The 26,727-nt window shown below is 34.5% G+C and overlaps 1 protein-coding gene across 1 annotated transcript; it reads right to left on the bottom strand.

Annotated features, from left to right (window-relative positions):
* Window positions 1–1,888: 1,888 nt before the first annotated feature.
* LOC129293766 (dihydrolipoyllysine-residue acetyltransferase component 1 of pyruvate dehydrogenase complex, mitochondrial) lies at window positions 1,889–26,066 on the bottom strand. Its single transcript, XM_054931868.1, has 23 exons — window positions 25,823–26,066; window positions 24,351–24,401; window positions 23,838–23,892; window positions 23,734–23,764; window positions 22,635–22,681; window positions 22,491–22,535; window positions 22,285–22,358; window positions 19,119–19,188; window positions 18,221–18,412; window positions 18,085–18,129; window positions 17,863–17,936; window positions 12,025–12,094; window positions 11,125–11,514; window positions 10,123–10,183; window positions 9,986–10,030; window positions 9,820–9,903; window positions 6,897–6,973; window positions 6,770–6,832; window positions 6,576–6,646; window positions 6,403–6,463; window positions 6,196–6,256; window positions 6,036–6,116; window positions 1,889–2,317 (listed from the first exon to the last, which is right to left on the bottom strand). The coding sequence occupies exons 1-23, from the start codon at window positions 25,924–25,926 to the stop codon at window positions 2,259–2,261; spliced, it is 1,911 nt and encodes a 636-aa protein (XP_054787843.1). The 5' UTR covers window positions 25,927–26,066; the 3' UTR covers window positions 1,889–2,258.
* Between the last annotated feature and the right edge of the window lie 661 nt (window positions 26,067–26,727).

Here is a 26,727-nt window from a genome sequence, read left to right as displayed (position 1 = left end):
AAAAAAAAAAGGTGAAGGGATGGAAAAACAAGTTAGGAACCATACCTAGGAATGTTTAAAGCCTCCGAAACGCACCCATCGGACTAAATACTATGTCCTAGTAGAGGTGGAGATACTAGCTCCTCGAAAACCCTTCTTTTCTGCTTCAGTTTGATGCAAATAAAAGAGATTTCAAGCCCCACATAACCTCATTCGATGTTGGACAACACTAGAATTGGTGCTTTCTATGTGTCATAAGCGGTGCATGCGTATTGGAGCACATTCAATGACCATCAACTCTAAAAATTATAAATTTAGATGGTTTAGATTTAGGTTTTTTTTATTTTTTTTAAAATAAAAATTTGTAAAATTTTGAATAAATCTATTAATTATCAAAATGTACCATTTAAATTTAATTATGCTAGTCCAAATTTAATGTTAATTTTTAATAATTTTTATGAATTAACCGCACAAATTTACTCTAAACCATTTAAATTTAAAACTTTTAACTTATTATACTGTCATATTCAAAACAATACAAAGTAGATTTATATAGTCAATTTATAAAAATTATAAAAAAATTAATATTAAATTTAGAATGACTTGATTAAATATAAAATATATAAATTGGTAATTAATATATTTATTAAATTTTTATAAATTTTTTATTTAAAAAAAGTATTTAATTGTCCAAATTATTCCAAAGGTAATGAGTATCACGTGCTCATCATCTCCGACGAGCACTGAACGTGCTCCCATGTCAGGCTCTTAGTCAAGGGTGCTCTATTTGATCCTCTTATTAGTCCGGGACACCCCATGCCCAAAATGACTATTTTAACCATTTTAAAATCTCAAATTATACCCTAACTTAATTTTGATAAATTCCCTATTCCTTTTCAAGTCCTCAAAACTAATTTTTGAATGTTCCGTAGGGGTGAGAAAGTGAGATTTGGGAGCTGGCACAACTTTCAGATAAGTTCTGAATCGAAGTGTCTATGTAATTGTGAAATGGGAAAAAAAAATAAAATGCTCTGCTCAAGATTTATTCTAGCTATTACAAATTTGAAAACATGTATTTTCTTATTTACACTTTTGAGTCTTAATTTTTTTGACATTCTCCATCAATGTTTTCCATCATATGCCTTTGTTTTATATTAAAAAATTTTGCATCATTTTTTAGTTGTAGTGAGCAAAACTGCGCTATATTATAATACTTAATAGACATTTTTGCCCGAAACTCATTTACACATGTTACAAGTGAGATTTACAACCTTTACTTAAAAAACATCTAACCTCTATTACATATTGAGGAGTTTTGCAACATTTTTCAAAATTAATAGGTAAAATTACGTTATACTTAAGTTAAAATGCTAGTAGCTTCCAGCAAAATATTTTATAGATGTTTTTTTACTTTAACCCTAGTACACTAAAGAACCTTCAACTTGCAATTACAGGGGGATTTTTTTTTTTTTTGGGAAAAAAATCTATAGAACTGTTTTAGCAAGAAAAGAAAAGAAAAATCTATATAATAACAATAATTATTCAGTGTTTATTTATTTACTATGAAAATAAGACATATTATGTTTTTATTTTAAATATTGCCTTTTCGTTAATGTATCAATCAAGTTAACAACTCTTGTTTCCCTTTTTAATAAAAGTTCTCTGAATTTACAAAAAGCAACCACTATATTATATCATTGCTTATATCTTAAAATTGCATACCGTTCATTCAAATAATTATTAATGATGTTCATAAGAAAAATGGTGAAAATATATTTAAAAAAAAAACTATTTCCATCTTCGCAGTTCATTCTCTTGCTAATTTTTGAATACAACAACAATCTTTAAGGATAATTGAAACTTCCATTCACAAATGTGATACGCATAACACAAAGTAACACATGTAGGATCATAAAAAAGAATCACTAACCATTCATTAACTCAATTGCCGGTGCTTCCGCTGTTGACCGTACACAATTATTTCTACAGCTTCAAAGGGCAGAGGGACAAAATCTCAAAGGTTGAAACCTCAATGGTTAAACTTAACCCCCCAAAAAGGGTAATTTCTTAGGATGCTTGGTCATTAGACCAGTGTTATTTTTTATCAACAATAAAAAGCAAGGCATTGGCATAAGGAGCCAGGGTTTCAGATGTAGAGATTGAGAAGGGCAAAAATGAAGCTGACATGGAAGATTAATATTTGGGTTGTGGAGGACGCAAGCTAAGCTAAACAGCGTCTTAAGCCGCCCAATTTAAAGGAAGAACAATTCCTTTATGCATTATAAAAGAAGTCTTCTTATGTCACTGAAGTTTGATCGCAGCGCTGAAATAAATGCTCCTGCAAAATAGATAAACCTCATGAGCAATGTCACTATGATTAACGTTAATCAATCTCCAAGTCTTGCAGCAAATACCCAAAACATATGAAGGATTAAATATCGAAGTTATTCAATAATAAGCAAGTCCGTTTCTGCACCCTAATAATAATAATAATAATAATAATAATAATAATAGCAAGTCTTTCAAAGAAACTAACTGTTGGGAATGGGCGTATTCTTCATTTCGGCCTATTTGTTTTTTCAGTCTACTGCTCTCTTAACATGAAATTTTCGTTTCCAGATTTGATGAATAAAATTGACTTGATTAGCAAAACTTGCCAAGCACGTCAAAAATAATTATCCACCAAATCCCTATAAACCATCCCAGCCTTTTGCATTAATTCATGGTCATTCTAAGGTTCTAACTTTTTGTAAAGCTAAGTGGTTCATTACATTCATTTTCGATCATACCCAATTAACCTGGATGCTTTCAATGAGAGAAAAAATTGAAGCATTATCAATTTTCCAAAAATCAATTTCATGTGTCTATTAAAATTCTTCGAAGTGACAATGGACAGGAATATTTGATCTCTTTTAAAACTTATTTGAAAGAAAATGACATCTAAGATCAAACTTCTTGTGAACACCATAGCAAAATGGAATCACCGAACGCAAATATACGTATCTTTTAGATGTTTCACGGCTTTAACGTCAACTTGTAATGTTCCAAATGTATTTTGGGGGGAATGCTATCCTCAGAGATGCATATTTAAAATTAATTGAATGCCTTCAGAAACTCATTCAATTTAAGACTCCTCTTCAAATGCCTCAAAAATTTTATCTTGATTGTCTTTTTCTTCTCTACCTCAAAAGATCTTTGGGATGTACTGTTTTCGTTCATAATGATAATGGGGGAACTATCCTCAGGGCATCAAATGTAGTTTTTCAGGGTATTCTCCAACTCAAAAGGGACTTAAATGTATTCATCCACTCATCACAAATAACTTGTCAAAGTGGATGTAACTTTTTTTGAAAATGAACCTTTCTATCCAAGATAGTCCATTGAGAGAGAGAGAGAGAGAGAGAGAGAGATGAATGGCTAATGTGTAATGGTTCAACATTTAAACCACGCAATATGATTGAATTTACACCCCAAATACCACCTGTACCAATCATTCAACCACCTCCTTCGATCTCTCATCCTAAAACCAGCCATAAAAACTCACCTACCATTCCTAATATTCCTTCTATTGACTCAAACAGGTTTGTCCCTAACCTGGAAATTGCTTCAGATGTAACTAAGGCAAAGGAGGATTAACCTAAACCAAAGCAATCACAACTGAAGATATATACCAGGCGAAATAATGGCACAAATCAAAGGGAAGATGGTGAGGGTGATACTAGGGGAAAACGAGGTCAAAAATGAGTGAGCATGATGGTGAAGACAGAGATATTCGTATGCTGAGCCAACTAAAGACTGATCCTGAAGTTTTAGAGAAACCAATTGCATTGAGAAAAGGAAAGAAGTCGTGTACCATACATCCCATAGGTCATTTTGTTTCATATGAAAAATTGCCACCAAACCTCGGAGCATTTGTTTGAAAAGTGACGAATGATGCAATACCTAAACTTAACAAGAGGCTATTATTGATCAAAAATGGCGTGCAGCCATCTGTAAACAGGTACAAGGCAAGGTTGGTAGACATAAATGAAGTGCTCTTGAAAAGAATGGGACTTGGGAAGCCATGAACTTACCAAAAGGAAAGAAAATTGTGGGATTCAAGTGCGTGTTTACCAAAAAATATAATGGACTGTAAGCAGGTACAAGGCAAGGTTGGTAGCCAGAGGGTTTGCACAAACCTATGAAGTAGATTACCAAGAGACCTTTGCCCCAGTGTGGGGAAATCTAGTGAGATGATCAACCACAAACTATTGCACCTGTATGGGGAAATTTAGTTACGTGGAAAAGCAAAAAATAACTAGAAGCTCAGCAAAAGCAGAATACAGGGCAGTTGCTCTAGGAACCTGTGAAAAGATGTGGATCTTGAAACTACTTTGTGAGCTCAAGCTTAGTATATCAACACCTAATAAACTATGGTGTGACAACATGGCTATGATCAAGATTTCCGGAAATCCCATGCATCATGACAAGATGAAGCATGTGGAAATAAGGTGAAATTTTATCAAAGCAAATACTGAATCAAAAGTGGTCGATCTTGCTACCACCAAGTGCTCAAGTTGCATATATCTGTACAAAGGCAATTTCCAAGGATCAATTTGAACAGTTGAGCAGCCAGCTAGGATGATAAATATCTATTCTTTAGCTTGAGGGGGAGTGTTTGGGTATTGGCCTATTATTCATTTGGATCTATTTGATTTTAAGTCTATCGTGCTCTCTCTTTTTTTTAAAATTTTTCCTTTTATATCAGTAATTTATATTTTTTCTATATTTTAGGAAATATAAACCCTTGCAGTCTAGTATACATACTTCTCTCGTTTGAGGAATAAAATTGCAGGAATATTTCATATTTATTGTCAATATTGCCCCTTAGTGTATAGCCTTCATTAGTATTTATCAGGCTTTACTAGTAATTATTTTCCCTGTTGTGTATATATATATATTCAACATGTATCTCAGTACTGAAATGAAATGAGAAATATTTTCCGCTCTCAAATTCCACACAAATATACGCATGCAAGAACTTATTCGCTAACATTTCAATAAGGATCAAATCTGTTGACAATAAAGATAATAACAAGATGGAGCAATAGAAAGATATCTTAATAATATATAAGAAATCACGTATCTCCACTTGTTTATTCTCAAAATAATTAGGGAGAGATTAAACTAAGATTTTGCTCAAATCAAAACTAAGAATCATATATATTATACTGGCAAGTGGCAGATATCCATTTGCAGCGAAAGAATAAAAATCAGGGATCTTAAAGTAGATACAATAAGAGAAACGAGGAAATATAGTATGATAATTGAAAATTGTCAAAATATAAATGTTGGATGTGTATGTACACTTTGTATAACCTTCACCATCATAAACATAACTTCACTACTATTTGAATTGGATAAGGATATTTAAACTCTAGTGAAAATGTGGAAATGAAGAGCCATCTCCCTATACTTTTGCTGTTAGTCAAAATTTCTAGTCATTTGTCAACGTAATATAATTGTATGTTGGTTTCAAGACATTGTTACTATTAAGTAACAATTCATTAATGTGACATTAATATAAAAACAAATCATTTACCATAATTAATTGGAACGATATTTTTTTGGAATGCAGGACACTATGCTTCAAATTGTGTTTTTCTTTCTGAAAATATTGAGTCTCCCCATACATTGCACAGGAACATATTTCAATTTTGTTATATTTTAAATGCTTTGATAACTAACTTATTTGTGATTTTACAAACCATAAAGCACGGCCACTCTTGTTTATAATCAGTTTTGGAGAGACAATAACATAGTCCATCGTTGGTTTACAGTTTGCAAAACGGACATTTGCTGAACTGAACTAACTTTAGTCAAAAGCTACTTTGACTTGCGTTGTAAAACTAGCTTTCTACATGCATTTTCCATTTTGCAAACTCAATATGAAAAGCATCCAAACATCAGTTAGGGCAAAAGTTTGTTTTCTAAAAGTCTTTTTGGTTTGCAAAAGGGGAATTCAAACATGCACTTAGAGGACTATAAGCTAACTCAAGTGTTCTAGTCAGATATACCTGCAACTTTGCCTTCAAAAATGCGATGATCACCAGACAAGGTCAAGTTCATCTTAGTAACAACAGCTGGCCTCTCAGTTCCTGAAAAAATACTATCAATGTGAAAACAACTCATAAACTCAGGATTACGTGTTGACTAATATACAAATATATCCTATACCATCAGCTCCCATCACTGGTTCCACAACTTTTTTACCCCTACCAACAGCAAGAATGCCAGCCTGCATCAAATAATAACAAAACAATGGAGAGTTAGTCCTTAGTACAGCTACAATCCTTGGTTTGCCATTAAAATGGAGGTCCACATGATAATATTTGTGTTTGGCCCAGGGAAAGAAAGTGGGGAGTTGAAGAGAAGAGGAGGAACCTGTGGGGGATTTATTATAGCACAGAACTGATCCACAGGAAACATTCCCAAATTTGAAATGCTGCATTGATGTAAAGTCAAAAACACAAAATTACAGTTTTAGGCATGAGAAAATAATGATTTCATGCCAAAATTTAACCACATCTGTATGACAATATCCGTAGCAAACTCACCTAAAAGTTCCTCCCTGGAACTCATGTGGCATTAGCTTGCCAGAGCGTGCTTTTTCAGCTAGTTCCTTGACCTGATAAACCAGTCAATCATTAAATTATTCTTCACAAAAATCAACAAATGCACTAGTTTCCATTATCTTCATTCACTAAACAATAGCAAAGCTGTTACTTAAGAAACACTATTTTTAAGCTACCTCTGAGGAGATCGAAGATATTGTCTTCTGATCAGCATTCCTGACAATTGGCGTCATCAAGCCCTATAGCCACGAGAAAGTTCAATGATTTGTAAAATATTATGAACAAATCTACACGATCATTTACCTTCTCAGTAGCCACAGCAATTGATATGTCAACAGACTTGCATAAAATAACCTCACCCTTCTCAGCATCCCAGTAGGCTGCAAATTATTGGAACCAGATTTCAGGATTGCAAATTTCAATAGAGACTAATTCAATTCTAAGAGTCACAAGCTAACTGGAAAAAAATTAAAACAAAACTATGGATGCATGGACATGTCTTTGTCAACACTTCAGATTTTTGGTGGACATCGAAAACTAGGGAAAAATGATATTCAAGTTAAGTGCCAGTTAATCATATCATATTCATGAATTTGATCAAGTCAACCTAAAACAGACGTAAGAGTAGCTGTTTTCTACATGAGAAGAAATTGGTTTCTACATACAATGCGGAAATGTTTAGATGAAAAAAGGGTGCAGTGGCTAACTATGCTATTCAATGAGATCTTACAGTCTAAGAAAATGCCTAACGAATGGAGGAGAAGCACTTTAATTCCTATCTATGGAGCACCGATACGGATACGAGTGCCGGATACAGTACGGTATGATACATGATCACAACAATTTTCAAAAATTTCAGGATACAAGTACGGCTATGTAAATAATTAAATATTAAATATTTAAATAAACACATTTTCAATACAATAAACATAATTAAATATTAAATATTTAGATACACATATATTTACAATACAATAAACAGTTATGCAATTAAGCAATATCAAGTGACACAAGATAATGATTCCCATGTTCTTCATTAATAGTAAAGTTAAAAGAAATAAACCATCAAAATGAAAAAAAAAATTTCTATGGTGGGGTTAACTTGTGTGATTATGAGAATATAAAAAGCCAAATTGCAATATCTTCTTGTCTGTGTTTTTTAGAATTAATTTTCCCAGTTCCCACTTTCCTTTATTAATATAAAACCAAAAAAAAAACTTTAAAGCACAACTATATGCCCAAAGACAGCAATGGAATGAAAGATGTGACCAGAGGTAAGCAGTTTCAGAACGGAAGAACTGACTAGAAGAAGCACCGGAGAAGAACTTATGCCAGAGACCAGAGAAGATAGCGCCAGAGAAGAATTGAATGAAAGAGCGACAAAACCAATTTTTGATATGAGGAGGCTGGAGAAGACAAAGCTGAAGAAGAAGCAACAGAGTATAGAGGTGAGGCTGGAGAAGAAGCTGAAACAGTGATTGAGGAGGTGTCGGACTGATGATGCAACGATGACTGTGGGTTAGAGAGACAGAGCAATGCTCATACGCGACAAATTTTGCAGAATGAAAGGGGAAAGGATGGACTGGACAAGGCACATAGGGCTTCTAATTTTGGGAAAACTTTTTTTAAAAAGGCCAAAATGCAGAATTTCATGTCAAACCCTTGTCTACTCAAACCTGCCCATGTCCACCCGTTTCCGACGAAAGATGAAAAAGCGGACATGCTACATCCACATCTTGAACGTGTATCCATGTCGGATACATATCCAACACAGACATGGCAGCAGTTTTGACGTATCCATGCTTCATAGAAACCCTATTTACAAAAATAACAGGATATTCATAATTGTACAAACTATGAAGGCATTAAGCTTATGATCCATACAATGAAATTGGGGGAAAGAGTGACTAAGCATAGGTTGAGATTGGAGACTGGTATTTCTGAGAATCAATTTGACTATATGCCAAGCAAGGAAACTACAGAAGCAATTTATCTACTAAGAGGATTAATGGAAAAGTATTTAAGCAAAGACAAAAACTTACACATGATTTTGATTGATTTGAAGAAAAAACTTACAAACATATACCAACAAAAGTAGTTTGAAAAACCTTGAAAAAGAAAGGAGTCTGGGGTTGTCTATATTAGAGCTATATAAACTATGTATGATGGGGCAACAACCAATATGATAATGTCTAGCAATGAAACAAAAAACTTTTCTACAAGAATTTGACTATATGAAGAATCATATGAGTCCTTATTTGTTTGACCTAATTCTAGATGTTTTGACTAATCATGTTCAAAAGAAAATCCCTAAATGCATACTTTCAAGAATGAGATAGTTCTTATTACGAAGACAAGATAAGAGATTAACTTCAAACTTGAGTTATGGAGAAAAACCTTGGAGTTGAAGGGTTTCCACCTAAATAGGAATAAAATGAAATATTTGTATTGTAATTTTGATAAAAGGACAACAAGTAGCAATATGGAAGTGAGATTAGAAGATCAGATTATACCTCAAATGAAAAAGTTTAGACACTTGGGAGCTATTATTCAACATGATGGAAAAATTGTGAGAATGTTGCACATAGAATACAAGTTAGATAGTTTAATTAGAGAAAGGCTAAAAAAGTTATTTGTAATTGAAAGATACCTCATAAACTTAAATGGAAGTTTTCTCGAACTGCTATAAAACTAGCTATATTATATGGTAGTAAATGTTAGGCTTTAAAGGAACAACAAGAGCACAAAGTTGAAGTAGTAGAAATAAAAATGTTGAGATAAATATGCAAGCATATACGTAAAGATAAAATTCAAAATGAACACATACAAAGAAAAGTGGACATGGCATCCATTGAGGGAAAAATGGTAGAAAATCATTTGAGATAGTTTGGACATATACAAAAAAGACCATAGGAGGTACTAGTGAGGAGAGCGAAACGGATAATCTTAAGCTCTATAAAAAAGGGTAGAGGAAGGCTCAAAAAAAAAAAACTTACGAAAATTGTTGACTGAGACCTCTTTATTAACATTCTTAAAAACTTAATAAATAATAAAACACAATGTTATCGTACAATCCAAGTAACCAACCCCACCTAGTGGGATAAAGCTTCTTCTTGTTGTTTTCATATGGAAATCCAAAAGCACCCCTTGCCCCCAAAAAAAGGAAAAAGAAATAAAAATCAATTGATATGCATGGGAAGAAAAGTTAAAGAGAATGATTATTTACCATTTGCTTCTGCAACACTTTTGAGAGCAGAGGCTACAACTTTGATGACAATATCATTCACCGAAACTTTAACACCATATTGCTCTGCATTCAATCAAAGAAAATAGAGAATATGACCAATGCGTATATCCCATTAACAAGAGCAATACAGTTTAATAGTCCAAACCTTTGAGATCTTTTCTAAGGGAAAGAAGTGGATCCAGTATAACATCTGATATGCACCATTACAAAAATCATATGGTTCAGTCAATCTATGCAAAAATAGTTAATTAACACAAATAGGTTGAGCACAAGGAGTGAAACCTGATGACAAATATAAGTGAGGTGTATTTTGTTTAGACTCCAACAACCTCTTGGCAATCACCTGCAAAGTGATCAGGATATTTACAGAAAAGCCATTTGATATTATGGCAAGTTGCAGCAATGAAATCTTGTTAATTATCAATTGTGTCACAAAGATCTTGTGATTGAGAGAGCAAAGATTACGTGACCACTGCTGCATATATCTATAATCTCTGATTCAATGAAATATACAGTTCTCTCGATTCCTCTCTACAAAAAGGGTTCATCTAAACTCAGGGCATTAACAACCAAGAAACATATGCTCCTGCGGCCAAGTTGAAGACAATAAAAGTAATATTGTTTCTTGCAACAAAAACTCAATGTCAAAAATGCTTTCCTTAATGACTTGTCATTGGAAGTATACATGGATATTTCACAAGGTCACCCAGAATACAATACACCAAACAATGTATGCACATTTCACTCTCAAAGAAATTGACAAGCATTTCATCAAAGAATACAATACACCTTGTCTATGTCTCATCTTACTCTAAAATAGCAGCCTACTCACCAAAGATCCTTCAAGAATCAAGTTTCTTGAACATAGTGGCAAGTTGAGAATGATAAATATATATTCATTAGCTTGAGGGAGAGTGTTGGCAAGTTAATAAGCTCATTTATGATGGGATATTTGCTGATTTGTTTTAATTGACCCAGTTTGACTATGATCATTAATTTCATGGGATTAAAGTAATTTTCCTTATTCTGGCTGCATGATTATCAGCCAAATCCTTGTGGTTCTTCAGGGGCTTCTTTTCTATAAAGCTTGTAACTCTTCTGCTGTCAATATGCATGATTTTACAGGCACCAAAACTGTGTTCAGTTTTCTTCTCTATTAGGAGGCTGTCTCACACTCCTCTATCGTCGTACTTCTTGTTCTCTCTAATAAATTTTTTTTTTTTTGAAACAGCAAGAATTGGAAAAGAACCGCATCCATTTTTTAAATGAATTCAATGGACCTACCTTACGAATTTGGCTATTTGGCAAATCTTCAAAAGCATCTGACTGCTTTAGGGGAGATTTAGACTCTAGAGATGCAGCAACCTGTTGACGACTTTGTGATGATGGTACCTTTTCTTTAGAAGCGGGTTTCGGAGATAATTTTCCTGACTTAATAGCAGAAAGAACATCCCCTTTTAGGAGGGTTCCATGAGGACCTGATGCTTTCAATGTGGATGCATCCAATCCATGTTCTAGGATCAACAACTTTGCAGCTGGACTGATCCTTGCTGCATTGGTCTTCTGTGCTCCACCTTCACTTTTAGTGTCTTGGACAGTGGTCTTTTCCTGTTGGCTAAGTGAACTGCTACTGACCGAATTCTTTACGGCTTCAACATCAGATACATCTTCAACCTAGCTAAAAGAAGTTTAAGTATTTCCACATATTCCAGTATCTTGCAAGATGAAAATTAAGACTAGCATTTTCATAAACCAAGCAAATAAATAGCTATCATTCAGCCAAAGAGTTCTTCAATTCAAATTGCAAAGCTAACAAAACTTTGGACCTCCCTCATCAACCAACATATTTTGAAGGACAAGGGGGAAAGGGGAGAAGGAGGAGGGAGCAGTGCAGAGATAAAGGGAGAAAGAGACAGTGAGAGAGAAAATTGACAGCAATTATTTAGTCTTAATTAGTAATTCAACAAAATGTCTGTCATGCAAGTAAACCAAGGCTATTATTGAACCCCAAATTAAATAATTAAAATACTAGCTTAAGCCCAAATAAAAGAAAATAAAGCTAAATTTAAAATAGCATAAAAGAAAACCCAAGTTTAAAGTAAAATAATTAATGCGTAAAAAAAATATCTAACTAGGTTTTCCAGAAGCTAAATCATTAGACAAGCATTATGAATTCAAACTCACTGTTATTGCAATAGGTTGTCCCACTGCCACATCCTTTGAACCTTCTGGTGCTAATATCAAAGCTAGATATCTAGAATAGCATTACAACAAAGCTTGTGTCAAATTCTTTTTTTTTTCTTTTTTGTCTTTTTCTTTTTAAAAAAATCAAAATATTAATAGAAAGAACAAAGAAAGTGTAAAGAGAAGAGAATAAGGAAGGAGAAAAGAGGCTGATTCATTTCACAAATGGCAAGAGGTAGGGTACAGCATATATCCCTAAACATGGAAACATACCAAATCAGGTGGTTCCTCACTCTCACAATAACTACCCTAATGCAAAACCAGCAAATATGTAAAAGGCAATAGTAATACAAAAAGGAAGTAAGCCCTTAGCAAAACATATACATATCCCCCCTCCTAAAACACATCCTTGTCCACAAGGATGGTAATAGAAGCTAGCGCATCAGCACAGAAGTGAGGGAACTGTTCTTTGATGGCAGAAAGGTCCTCCCAAGATCTTCAGGATGAGAAAATTTCCAATGAACCAAAACTTGAGTGACAAGCAAATTATGATGCTTAACAATTTTCCTCCCAAAAATTCCTCTAGTTCAAGCATAAATTGGCCTTGATCATCTACTGGCAGCAAGGTCGGATTACCAGGAACAGCTGGATTAACATGCTTTTTCAACAAAGAAACAAGGACCACAGGATGCACTCTAGTATTAATAGGTAGGTCCAACTCACGTGCAACAGCACCAATTCACTTCACCACCTTAAAAGGCCCAAAATTGTGAGTAGGCAGCTTATGCAAAGAAGAATCATTCAGTACATTCATCCTAAAGGGGTGCAATTTAAGGAAAACCATATCGCCCACTGCAAATTTACAATCAGATCTGTGCTTATTAGCCTGTTGAATCATTCTCCATTAAGCCGTCAATAGGTGTGGCTTCAAAATCTGCATGGTTGGCTCTCTAGAAATGCAAGTTCTATCAACCATTTCATTGGGTGAATCACCCACAATATAAGGTAGATGAGTAGGAGGTGCCCCATACAATGCTTCAAATGGGCCTCCCAATTGATGAATGGTGGTATTGTAACATAATTCAGCTAGCAGTAGCCATTTAACGCACTGTTTTAAACAATCTCAAATCATACAATGAAGGTAGCATCCCAAACAACAATTGAGTACTTCAGTTTGTCCGTTAATTTAGAGATGATAAGCCAAAGAAAACTGCAATTTTGTTTTTATTTTTGTTTTTTTTTTTTTAGGGAAAGAAAAGGACAAAGGGGCTGGAAGGAAGCACAACCCTAAACCAAATCAAATTTATGGCTCTAATAACATATGAAATTGAGAGATTTGATAAGTAGTCAGTGAATATATACAAGAGAAAAAAATAATGAGTAATAATTACAAAAGATATATATTGATCTTCCTAATCATAATCTAGTCAGCCCTAATATCAAACAATATCTACTTTGTTTCTCAACAAACCCCATATATCGGAGAAAAGCTCCTTCCGAAACTTGCCACAAAAAATAGGTCCCTATCAAACACAATAGGCTTAGGAAACCATGCAACTTGACAACATTATCCATAAAAACATTAGCTACATCCACAACAATAAAAAGATGTTTAACAACCACAAAGTGAGCAGCCTTAGCTAAATGGTCAACCACAACGAAGATAGTAGTCTTAGTAAGATTTCAAAAGACCACTAATAAAATCCACTAAAATACCAGACCAAACATGCTTAGGAATAGGTAAAAGTTGAAGACAGCCTCAAAAAGCTACTAACTCAGGTTTAATGCACAAGCACGATGAGCATTGACACACATAATTGCAAACATCCCTCTCCAATTCTTCCCAATAAAAGAAAGAAGCAAATCTTCTATAAGTTGGGGTCATACTTGAATGTCCCCCAATGGCATCAGCATGAAAAAGCTTCAGCAAATCATCTTGAAGACCACGGTCAGCTCCCACCATTAGTTTACCTTTCCATTTCAGCAAATGATGTTCCCATGTATGCTTACTAGCCACTGTAAATGCTCATCAAGGAGCCAAGAATCACACACTCCATCATAAAGAGGTGAAATGATGATTGAAAGAGCCAAGAAACCCCATTCAAGCGTAAGCTATTGTATTATCACTCCCCTTGCAATAAAGAATTTCATAGTACAGCCCCCACAACTTATGAAGCCACTTATAGTGCTCTTGACGTAAATCATACTGCTCTAAAAGATGTTTCAGATGTAAATGATCTGTTTTGATGATAAATTTTCACGCCCAAAGGTAAGACCACCATTGTTTTATATCAAAAATGATAGCCATAAGTTGACATTTGCCTAAGTGGAGACAATGCCTTACTAGAAAAAGCCAAAGGATGGCCATTTTGGGATAATATAGCTCCCAATCCATTTCTCAAAGCACCAGTCTCAATAACAAAAGCCTTGTTGAAGTTGGGTAGAGCAAGCACGGGAGGAGAAATCATGGCTTGCTTGTGAGCTTCAAAAGCTATTTGAGCCCTTTGAGACCATACAAAATGCTCATTCTTCTTCAACAACTCAGTTAATGGACTACTAATAGAGCCATAATTCTTAACAAAGTGCTAGTAACCTGTAAGCCCATACAGAAGAGGATCCTAACCAAAGGCAATTGCTTCCAGCTTCTTTAGGTTCACTTGAAACCCTCGTGCTGTGATTAAATGGCCGAGATAACCAACCTAGTTTGCAGCAAAAATGCACTTAACAAAAAGTTGATGCTTCCATAAAGGCAATAATATCTTCTCTAAGCATTCTATTGAAAAGCGACTGAGGCATTGGTGAGGCAAAATGGCATTACCATGAATTCATGCAACCCTCCATGAGTCCATAAAGTTGTTTTAGCTACATCTACCTCTCTCATTCAATATTGATGATAGCCGGCTCTTTAGTCCAATTTAGAAAAAGAATTTAGCACCTGTAAGCTCATCTACGAGTTCTTCTATCACTAGAACAGGAAATTTATTTTTAACAGTAGCCTCATTTAACCTTCTATAATCAACACAAAAATGCCACAATCCATCTCTCTTTTGAACCAAAACAACAAGGGCAGCAAATACGCTGCTGCTTTCTCTAATAATACCATTGTTGAGCATTTGTAGAACCTGTTTCTCAATTTCAGATTTTTGCACCATCCACAGTGATAAGGTTTGCAACAAATGGGTTGACCCACTTTAAGAGAAACAAAGTTGTCAAATGAACGAGAAGGAGGAAGTATAGAGGGCTCGGCAAACACAGCCATGAAGGAATATAAAAGATTCTGCAACTCAAATTGCTGATTATCTAAGAGAAGAATATTGTGATAATTCTACTTGCAAGTGATGAGGAATATGAATCAAATAAAGGTGATTAGTTACCAACATTTCACAGCTCACGATCACTTCTTCTGCAATAGAAGTAGGTGCTCCATGTCCAAACCCTTTCAATTCAACAAGCTTGCCATTCATTGTAAATTCAAACAACTTTTCATCAATATCCATGGTGAACCGACCCCAAGTATTTAACCACTATGCTCCAAGAATCATGTCATATGCCCCAATTTTAATCACCAAAAAAATAGGTGAAAAGAAAGATTCCCCCATTCCCCATTCCAAATTCAAACAATGCTTAGTAACCAAAATTTGTCTATTGCTAGCAACAATAATTCAAACTCCAGCTTTCTCTTGAATTTTCAATTTGAGCCTTTTGGCCACCCCATAATCAATCACATTATAAGTACTCCCCATATCAATTAAAATGATTATCTATTATCGTTTCACATCGTTGAGCAACCTTAACGTAGATGCGCCCTCCTCTCTCTCAATGGTACTAGTGGGTTCAAACCTACACAATATCCTCCAATGCATCTTCAAACACTTTAGCATCTTCCTCAACAATGAGAAAAGACTTGCGATTCATTGCGTCTATGCATGCTACTACCAATGACAAAATCCTTTACGACATCATTTGTCCATCTCTCACTTGGATAGTTGTTTAAAGGGTTTTGACCCAGTGGATTTAGCCAAACTGGATGTTGAGGTGTTTGGGGGCTTGTCTATTAATAGGCCAATTGTTGAAATGGGTTTAAAGACCTGGTTAGACTTAAAACCCAAGGAAGAAGAGTCATTAAGCCAAGAAAATGCCAAAGACCAAGGGAAAAGCTTGGGAGTTGCCACTGTCAAGTTTGGAGCGTTCTCATGTATTGCCCTAATCATGACCATCTAACATCCCGCCATCTTCACAAAGTTGGCCAATGTTCCTGGGGGTTGGAGGCTAAGAACACTTTTCTACACATAGTTACGTAAGCCCCCAATGAAATAGTTCATGGTTGCTTCCTCCGATAAATCCACCTCTATGAGCAATTTGTCAAAATTCTTCATAATCCTCTACCAAATCATGCATTTGTAATTTCTTTACAGCTATCATGGGGCTTTCGCCTTTCACATCACCCAATTTCACCTCTATCTCTCGACAGTACTCATCCCAAGAAAGCTCTGACAAGTGTCTTTAATTTATAAAGGCTAGATGCCATCATAAGGCTCAATTATCAAGATGGATGCTTAAATACCAACATAAAAAAACTAGGGACAACGATATGCCCACCCTCTAAAATCTGTTTCATCAAACTTGGGAAATTCAACTCTACTATGCTCAGTAGGAGTAAACAAGGTAATTGTGTCGTGGGTAAAAGACCTTGAAAGGTGCCAAACTAAGGCAGCTAAGCAAACGTAGAAGGTAGAGGAGCGGCAACCGAGAGTGTTGCTAGCCAAGAAGGAGGTGGAAGAGGAATAGCTGCAAAAGATGCAAAGGTCGTCCTTGCCAACCAAAGAGGAGGCGAAAGGTTACTTGGTGGCATGTTAGATGGTTCACCCATTCGACCATAGGAAGGCGTAGGGGTTGGTTGGTAAGCATAGAGAGCTTAGCTAATAGCTCATTCACCTAGTTAGAAAGTCGAGAAATGGTTTGCTTAATCTCATTAATGTCTTAAGCGTGTTGGTCTAATATCTAATAGGTGCTTTGAAGCAAAGCCAATTGCATCTCCAAACAATGCTCAAGGTCCCCAAGGCATTCATTGGATCATATCTCTGACAAAAGCCATAGCCAAAGAGATGGTTTTGATACCTTAATGTTAAGAGCACAAAAGAAGGAAGGAGGAAAGAGGCTGATTCATTTCACAAATGGCAAGAGGCAAGGTAAAGCATATATTCCTAAGCATGGACATATGCCAAATTAGGTGGTCCCTCAATCTAACAATAACTACCAGAATGCAAAACCAGCAATATATAAAAGGAAATAGTAATATAAAAAGACAATAAAGCCCTTGACATAATATAATCACATACCAAAAAGAGTACAAATACACGTTATGTTAAATTTACAGACTCTAATGCGTGATTTATGCAAAAGATCCAGGAATTCAAGACCTTTAATTGAACACAAATACAAGATGACAAACTACAAAATGAGATTATTATCATCTAATATGTAATCAAGGATTAGATTATTCTTCCAAAGACACCATTCCAATTTTTACTTTTGTCAAACTTTAATCTACAGCTTGATGAAAATCAATAATTCCTTTTTTAATAAAATCAAGATGGCTGTAAACACTTCTGAAACAAATCAGACACATTAGTAACAAAGTTTACAAGTCACTTACATAGCCAAGTGTTCACTACAATAATACATTATTTCAAATGGAGCATATAAGTGAATAGATAGATAAAAAATGCAGCGGGCAGCTAAATGCATGATATATGGAATGGATATTGCCTCATCTAATGCCAAACAAAGTGCCTATTAAGAACGCAATATGTTATGCAGAGGTAAGGGCTATATTACCCCTCTTCAAGACTCTCAAATTCAAGGGTAGCTTTGTCCGTCTCTATCTCACACAATATGTCACCCACTTCTATCTGTTAAATCAATTAAATGAGCGTCCAGAAGCAAAAAGGGAGAAGAAAGATTTTAATGAGTATCAACATCCATCACAATTTAGAATATTAACAAATCCAATGATAAGTTAAAAGCACACTCAAAACCTGGCATTGAAACAATCCTAACCTTGTCTCCTTCTTTTTTTCTCCATTTAGCAATGTTCCCTTGGTTCTGCACAGAAATTATAAATTAACACACAAATGGAAGGAAAGAAAATCTAGGTCAGTAGTAATATCAAATAGTAGCATCAAAATGATCTCACCATTGTTGGGGACAAAGCTGGCATTCCAAGAAGGATATGAGGAGGGAGTTCTGATGTGTTTATTGTAGTGGAAGTTGATTCTGGTTTCCTCTCCTCATGTGCGACTTCTTGGCTAGTAGATTTTTTCTCCTTAGCTCCTACTTCATTCCCCACCAAAGCCGGAACATTTTGGATATCATTAGGATCCTCAACCTGGTCGGGGCTCATAATTAGTTCTTACACTGAGCAAATTTTTGAAATAAAAAAATCAATTAAGGATACATCAGTCTTCATGATAAGATGATGGATTCATGAAAGAATTTTTAAGATATATGATTGACCCAACTAAAATCATATAGACCATAGAATTATGTGTTAGGAACAAAATAAGACTATCATTTATATTATTCAGCATCCAATTTGCAATTTTGTTATTTATAGCAATGTCATTATCGAAGTTCTTTTCATTTTTTAAAGCTGTCTTCAGATGGAAATTAACTAGATTGATGCCAAGAAGTTGTGAAAAGAAATCTGATTTTGATTTTGAATTTAGATCCAAAGGAAACAAAGGGTGACTTGAGAAGCAGTAAATTAGCATTATAGAAAAACAAGAAACAAAAAACAAATAAATAAAATACAATATACATATACATTTAATAAAAATAAAGAGGAGCACAAAGTGTATGTTTGGTTTCACATGGGAAACCACCAAAAGCATGACACACTCAAAGTCAATTTTGTCAAGCTACAATATAAGATCTTCAAAAATGAAACCTTTCATAGGAAAATAAAATTAAGTAATGAAAATAGTACATCTGATTCAGTTTACAGACTGCAATACGATTTAAATTTAAATAAAATGTCTATCAGCTAATGTAAAACATCAATAACGCAGCAATCAAACTTCAGACTGGCTTACTGTTATTGCAATTGGTTGTCCCACTGGCACATCCTTTGACCCATCTGGCACCAATATCTTAGCCAGAAATCTGCAGGAATAATTTTACCACACAAAAAAAAAAAATTGCATTGAGTAATATGGTTATATGCTCTTGCTCAAGGTTCAATATGAATCAAGTACACTGGACCATGAAAATCATTTCATTAATGATTCTGATAGTGCTGATTAATGTGCACCATTCAAGATGATATTTGAGCTTAATCTAATTCACATGGGAACAAAGCCATGGAAAAAATGAACTGATTGCCTATTATTTAAGCTCTAATTTGAGTCCAAATGTAATCAATTAAGAAGCTCTGCAATCTATCTAGATATTTATTCTAATTCACATGGGAATAAAACCATAGGAAAACAAAAACAGGTCGCATATTATTTAAGCTGCAATTGAGTCCAAGAGTAATTAATTAAGAATCTAGACATTTCTAGAGACTTAAAATTTTAATATCATCTACTGCATAGCAACAAATAGTAAAGTAATGTACCTTTTTATTATATTTAGTTTTTAATTTACATAGGATGGATACCTAAGTAGAATGGAGAACCCCACTCCAAAAATTAGGTATTGAGGTGGCAAAACCGACCCACTTAAATACCCCATTGTACATCCCATACTAGTCAATGTGGAACTTGGTATCCCATACTACCAAACCTCTATCAACATGTAACTTTTAACATGCCCATGGCATTTAGATGAAGAAAAAATATTTGTTGGAATATTTTTTTAAAAGCATTTCCATTCAATACTTTCCTCTTCTGCTTTGCTATCTGAGGTTCTTTAAGTAGTTTGGCAATATTTTTTACAAAAAAGAATCTTACTTACAAGTCATTGATCTTTTGACGTTAACATCAATTTCCCAACGTGTTTATTAAATAGTGTTTGAATTAAACTCCAAGTTTAGCTCACCCACAAGTTTTAAAAAATTAACAATCAAATCACTATTGAATAAGGTGTTGACTTAATGATGAAAGATGAATAAAAAAGTTTCTTGCTTATTGAATGCTTGATTAGGTAATTGCTATTATGAATTTTTAAGACTTGTAAATTAACAAATGGTGTCATTTAGGATTTAATTTAATTAAGGATAATCAATAGAACCTTTTTAACATGGAATTAAGATAATGAAATATCATACTCTAGTATCATCAAGATTTCTTTTCACATATCCAATGAATAGTTCTCTCATTGAAAAAACTAGTTAACTAGTTAATTTTGTATATTCTTTTGACTGTTACTGCCAACTGATATGTACTTTTGTATTTTGGGATGGATGATCAGTTGTTCACATTCTTAAGCTGTTAGTTTAAAAGGTTTATGGCACACTTATATTATACCCCAATTATCAACAGCATGACAAGTATGGAAAACTATGACTATGAAGAACATGAAGAATGGAATTATTAGTCAGCTAAAACCTCAGATTGGAGGTATGATCAACCACAGCAGTAATAAAAGATCTCACAGGCTTGAGTGTAATTCAAATTATTGTTATTCTTTCAATTAATTCAAAATCTTGTCACTCAAGTGATAAATGTGCTAGCAATGCGGCCCTTTCCTTTTGAGAGGAAATCAGAGCATTGCAATAATCATTTAGAAGATTTCGATTCAATATGTGAATCATGTAAGAGCATCATTGTCAAATAATAGCACATCTATATAGAACCAACAAGAATTATAAAAATGATGAGATAGAGTCAATGAAATGGATGACAATAATGATCATTCTATAGTACATGAAATCAATAATAATGAAATGTTAATAAAAAGTGTAGCATCTGATCCCAAAAAAAAAAAAAAAGCGTAGCAGATGGAGATTAGATTAATTGATTGAGTTTATTATTCCCGGAGATATAGCCAATGCCATCTTATTGTCGCCTTTCCTTCCACCACCGCTACTGCCACCTACAGCCTACTACCTATGCTTCCTTTCTGCAATTCAAAAGTTGAGAAATTTTCCGACCAAAAGAGAATTATGCAATATGAGAAGATAGAATTTTTTCTATTTTATTATATAACAATGTGAATTCAAGCTGGGTGGTTTAATTGGAGAAAAGCTAAAGGAGTTATTTGTGACCGTAAGGTGCCTAATAAACTTAAAGGAAAGTTTTATCGTACTGCTATCAGACCGGCAATGTTATATAGTAGTGAATGCTGGGCTCTAACGGGACAACAAGAGCATAAAGTTGGAGTAGCAGAGATGAGAATGTTAAGATGGATGTGCGGACATACACGTAAAGATAAAATTCGAAATGAGCACATACGTGAAAAAGTGAGGGTGGCACCTATTGAGGAAAAAATGGTAGAAAATCGGTTGAGATGGTTTGGGCATGTACAAAGAAGACCAAGGGAGGCACCAGTGAGAAGAGTGGAACATATAACTTTGAGTCCGATTAAGAGAGGTAGAGGAAGGCCTAAGAGAACACTCTTGGAAGTTGTTGAACGTGATCTCTTAATTAATAATATTTCTAAAAGCTTAATAAATGATAGAGCACAATGGCGTCTTGCAATCCATGTAGCCGACCCCACCTAGTGGGATAAAGGCTTGTTGTTGTTGTTGTTGTTGTTGTATCATATAACAATGTAATCATCGTTTGAGATTGATTGATATGTAATTTAAGTATAAGATAATTAGGATTAATCATGAAAGATGTTTATGCCTAAGCATATGTCCTTCCATGGTAGTATTTAGGGACTAGGATATCAGTTACTTGTATTTGAATTTCATTCGCATTTCTTTAGTAGACAAATAAATAGGTCTCCAGTTTAAAAGGATAATTGCCCAGACTTTTATGATATTTTGATTTTGAGAATTTTTTGCGAATTTTGGTATTTTCTTTTTAGTTTACTCTTCTTCTATATCACTTAGATTGATTTGAATCAAGCTTCCTACTGCCTTATTACTTTAAAGTCCCACAAAAGTGCTGAAACATTAGTCCTCAATCTGGTGGTCTCTCAAGTCTATGTTCTTGTTTTGCATGTGTTGCACCACAGTGATATTTTCAATTTGTCAGCCTCAGAGAAAAATGTGCAGCAAAGATGTTACTTTTCAAGGATATCAAAAGCAAAAAAGCCATTCAGTACGAAACATAGAAAAGGGTCAGGAGTGGGAAAAAAAAGTTGAATTACCCCTCCTCAAGACTTTCAAATTCAAGCGTAGCTTTATCAGTCTCAATTTCACATAGCACATCACCCACTTCAATCTGTTACATTGATTAGTAGACAGAACAACATGATCAACGGAATAGAATTCAATCTCTTCTCCAAAAACATCAAAGACAAGCAGAAATGTAACTTACAACCATGAACGAACTCTATCCTAAGTCCTAACTGACCTTATCTCCTTCTTTTTTACGCCATTTTGCAATATTACCTTGGCTCTGGAACCACAAGAGGTAGTTAACCAACATATTCTATGGAAGCAATAAAAGGAATGAAGATAAAACAATGAAGAGATAAACTTGTTCGTGCAAGCTCACCATTGTGGGGGATAAGGCAGGCATCTCAAGGACCAAATGTGAAGAATCTGGACAAATTATGACATAAGCAATCAGTGCCAGATCAGAACATAACTTAAGCACCAGACTTCGTATTAGCAGATTATGCCTTTTACTTGCCATAATATATTACTAAAATATCAACATCATCCATGACACTGTTAGATCTTCCAAAGAAACTGCACAGAATTTCCTAAAAGCAAAACTGGCAATTCAAAGAGAGTTCATGAATCATGAGTTTTATTATTTGCTGAATTGCAAGTATATTCTATTCCCATGTAACAGTGATTTTTTGGACTTTTAAACAAAATCTTGTACAACTCCCTAACTCAACTTGCACTTCTGTCAATGGTGTCCTGCAACTGTTTATATCATGCAGTTTTAACAGCAGCCTAAATGTGATAGTTGCCTCTTTGTTCTACACAATGATTTTTTTTTTTTTTAGTGGGGTACTACACAATCCTTTAATCAACTTGAAAAACCTATCATATAGTTTTTGTCATAGCCCGGCTTGGAAATGCCCATAACTCCATGTGACCTACTTAGGGTCCTTATCTCAGATCATATATGGTTGTAAACCAGTAAAAGAGAAGGAAAAGAATACTCATTCCCTGTGCTATGACAACCGACCCATCACTGCAACAAATCAACAGCTACAGCTTATTGCTTAAAATTAAGGAGCAGTATTTTTCTCACAAATGCATTAGCTTTCTAGCTGTATCTAAGGGGCTTCTGGCCTCAAACTAATAGCCTTATTATTTCCACTATGGCTTTCCCTATTACTTCTTCAGGTATACATAAACATCACCAATGTGTTTTGCGTCATATGATATTTTTTTTATTTCCTTTTATTACAAATAGATTAAATACAAAGGAGAAGCTTCAAAACGTCAAAGTGTTGTAACTCATAACAACTCTCAGATTTGTAAATAATAAATCTTTCATGATAAATTAAATGACTTCCTAAACAAGCAATCCACGTGAATTCTCTAAGACTGGAGATGCCTGAACTAGCTGTTCACAGAGTTTACAGGCAGGTTATTTTAGAGAACAATTGGTGAAAATGAAAACAGGATTGTACCTGAAGATGAGAAAAACTTGACACCAACCCACTGCCAAAAAAACGATAAAAGTTATCAGTAAACATGCAAGGAACAGGCATTTATTGTGCATTTAAATACTAACCTTGAACTCCAAAGAATTATCACAAACTCCGGTAAAAAAGGGTAATGATGATGGCCTGGTAAACTTCAGCATTAGTGAACTATCAAGATGACAACGTAAAGGAAAGGAAATATGTTCAAACATCATGAATCTAAACTGCAGAGATATCTGCATAGTAGAATATGCCAACTTCACTCCAGTCCAAAAGTCCAGTCAACCATGGAATGTTGAAACCTGAAGCAGATAGGATCATTTGATCCTGGATTGTGTATTGAGTTGGTGATTTTATACCGGTTAAGTTTAGCATTTTAATTCCAGAAGCCCAATTGAAGCAAATTATCATCCAATCCAAAACATTGGAGACCAAAATGGGAGGCAACTTTGACAGTCCAAGCCACATTGACATATGACCAAGATTTCCTATAGCCAACGTAATTCCAATAGTTCATGTAGAAAGATTGAGAAAACTCTATTCTAAACATCTGTGTGATTAAATGTAGTTAATGAGAAAAATGCAGGCGAATGGATGCAAACCTCAAAAGATTCCCATCACCACCCACAGACAAACGCCTTGAATTAGAAGTTCTGCAACAAGAAGATAACCAAAAACATATATATAAATTAGAACGCAATAATAAAATTAGCTTTAACTGGTTTGAGATCATTTGATTTATGTTGTCATCTCAGAAGTAACAAAAAATTAGGAATTATATGTTATGCCACCAAATGATAACATAGATGCAGCAATAACAAAACTTGAACTAAACATGATGAACAAAAAAACTAGAGTCCTTCTTTTGGATAAAGACCAGCATGAGTAATTGCTAGTAACTACCACCATTTTCATTTAGTAATTGGTTGGCCTAATTGCCGTAGGACACACCCCACGAGATAAATGCAGATATGGAATATTATCTATACAGATAACTAAAGTACCAAGGTTTTTTTCCCTTCACCACACAATAGACCTTACTTATCATTACTTTTATTATCAACTTTGCCAGTTATGATGAAGACTAAACCAAAGGATTCATCTTATTCGCCTAAAAAATATGCAACCTCCACTTTTGCTCCCTATCAAATTCTCCTTCACTCAGACAGTACTATCTTTAGCATCCAATTCAACAATTTCAGGGCATACCAAGTGATTTCATATGGGAGGTTCACAAATTCTATGTTGATTGCAACTCAAATTATGCATCAAATTTGTCAGTTCCAGCTACCGAAACAAATACACAAGCTGCTTTTGGTACACTCAAACACAGTTACTTCTAATCAGTATCTTTGAGAAACAAAGTTGGCTAGTTTGATTAGTTGAATTGCTTCCCTCTAATGAAAATGTGTTGGGATCAAGAGTCATTTATGACAGAAAGGTACCAACTACGATTAAATGAAAGTTTTACCAAACAAACAGTTTTAGCACTAGCTATGTTAGATGGCAGTAAATGTTAGATATTGAATCGATTACTTGTCTATACATATAAATATTTCGTAATTCATGGAACCTTTCATTTTTACTTGTCGATACAAAACTTTTGGAGTGTAAATGGACATCTAAAATTTTTCACGATAGTTGATTTATACCGCTTTGACTGTTTCAACACCTTGGACTCCATTGAATCAATTCACTATGTTTCCTAGACGCGTTTTAAACATAAAATGTAACAGGATATTCATCTCTTTTTAAACATAAAATGTAACAGGATATTCATCTCTTTGACATGGACCCGTGGTCAGCGCCCTACAACATAATCACATCACTAAAGTACCCTCGTTCCCTGATAGAAACAGATGCATAATTGCTAACAGCAATATCAGATAGGGGAAAACCTGGAAACGCGGTTTTCCAAGCTGTAGGAATCAGATAAATTCATAAGCTACAGAGCCGATCGCATGCTCAAGGGAAAAAATGCGCAATTTCAACAAAATGAAAAGACGAAAAACAACCACACAAAGTAAAACTATTTTGCTCCATAGCAAAATCAAGAACAGAAAATCAAGAGTACCCATAGAGGGATCTGGAGGAGGCATATGACGAAGAAAGGAGGCGAGCCTTAAGAAGAGAAGGAGCCCGAGAAAGCAAAGGCTGCCGAAGCCGCAGAAGTGCCATGCCCGGGAATGCCAAATGTCTTGGCTCAGCAACTTTTTGGGTCAGTATTGGTGGCAGATCACAACGACAACGACAACTACGAGCAGGCGAGGAGAGCTCTCGTGGTGGTAGCTAACCACAACGAACTACGAAGAGATGGTAAGAAGACCGGGAAGGAAAAACGTGCTGGGGTCAAAAAGGAGAATTCCATTACAGACATGTAATTTAATTAAACATCATGACTAAAACATCGAATTTTTTAAAAATATGGGCAGGTCATAATTAAATCTTGAAAAATTTTTAAAAAAATATGATAAAAATAATGATCTATAAATTTAAAAATTCCAGTTATAAATAAATATTTTAACATCAAATGTAAATATTTTAATATGAAACATAACTTATAAATTATAAGAAGAATTTTCATTTTTAATTATTTGAATTGATATTTACAATTCATTTTTAAAAAAAATTTGTCAAACCCCTAATTATCATTAATTTAATATTTTAGTACCTAAATGTCATTTTCCAAAAAATATACCTCGTGTTATTGACTGAAAAAAATATGCTGAATGCCATTTTTGACAAGATTGAAGCTTATTTCTCCACTCTTCTAAGAGGAAGACGCCTCTTCCTTTAATGAATTGGATGAACATCTATATTTGTTTCTGGGGCTCAACCTTTTAGGAGACTACATTTCACCAAATTATTGTGTTGGGTGTTGAAACTTTGAAAGATATGTGTGCAAAAATTCAAAAATTGCTCACAGTTTCGGTGAATGCTTGAAGTTATAAATTTTTTCATGTTTGTTAACATTTGTTA

The sequence above is a fragment of the Prosopis cineraria genome, unplaced genomic scaffold (assembly GCF_029017545.1).
Source record: "Prosopis cineraria cultivar Desert tree isolate PC_DT_omini unplaced genomic scaffold, ASM2901754v1 PC14, whole genome shotgun sequence".
In the NCBI taxonomy this organism is placed as follows: domain Eukaryota; kingdom Viridiplantae; phylum Streptophyta; class Magnoliopsida; order Fabales; family Fabaceae; genus Prosopis; species Prosopis cineraria.
Note: the sequence above shows the minus strand (reverse complement) of the source record. Positions and strands in the feature narration are given on the sequence as shown.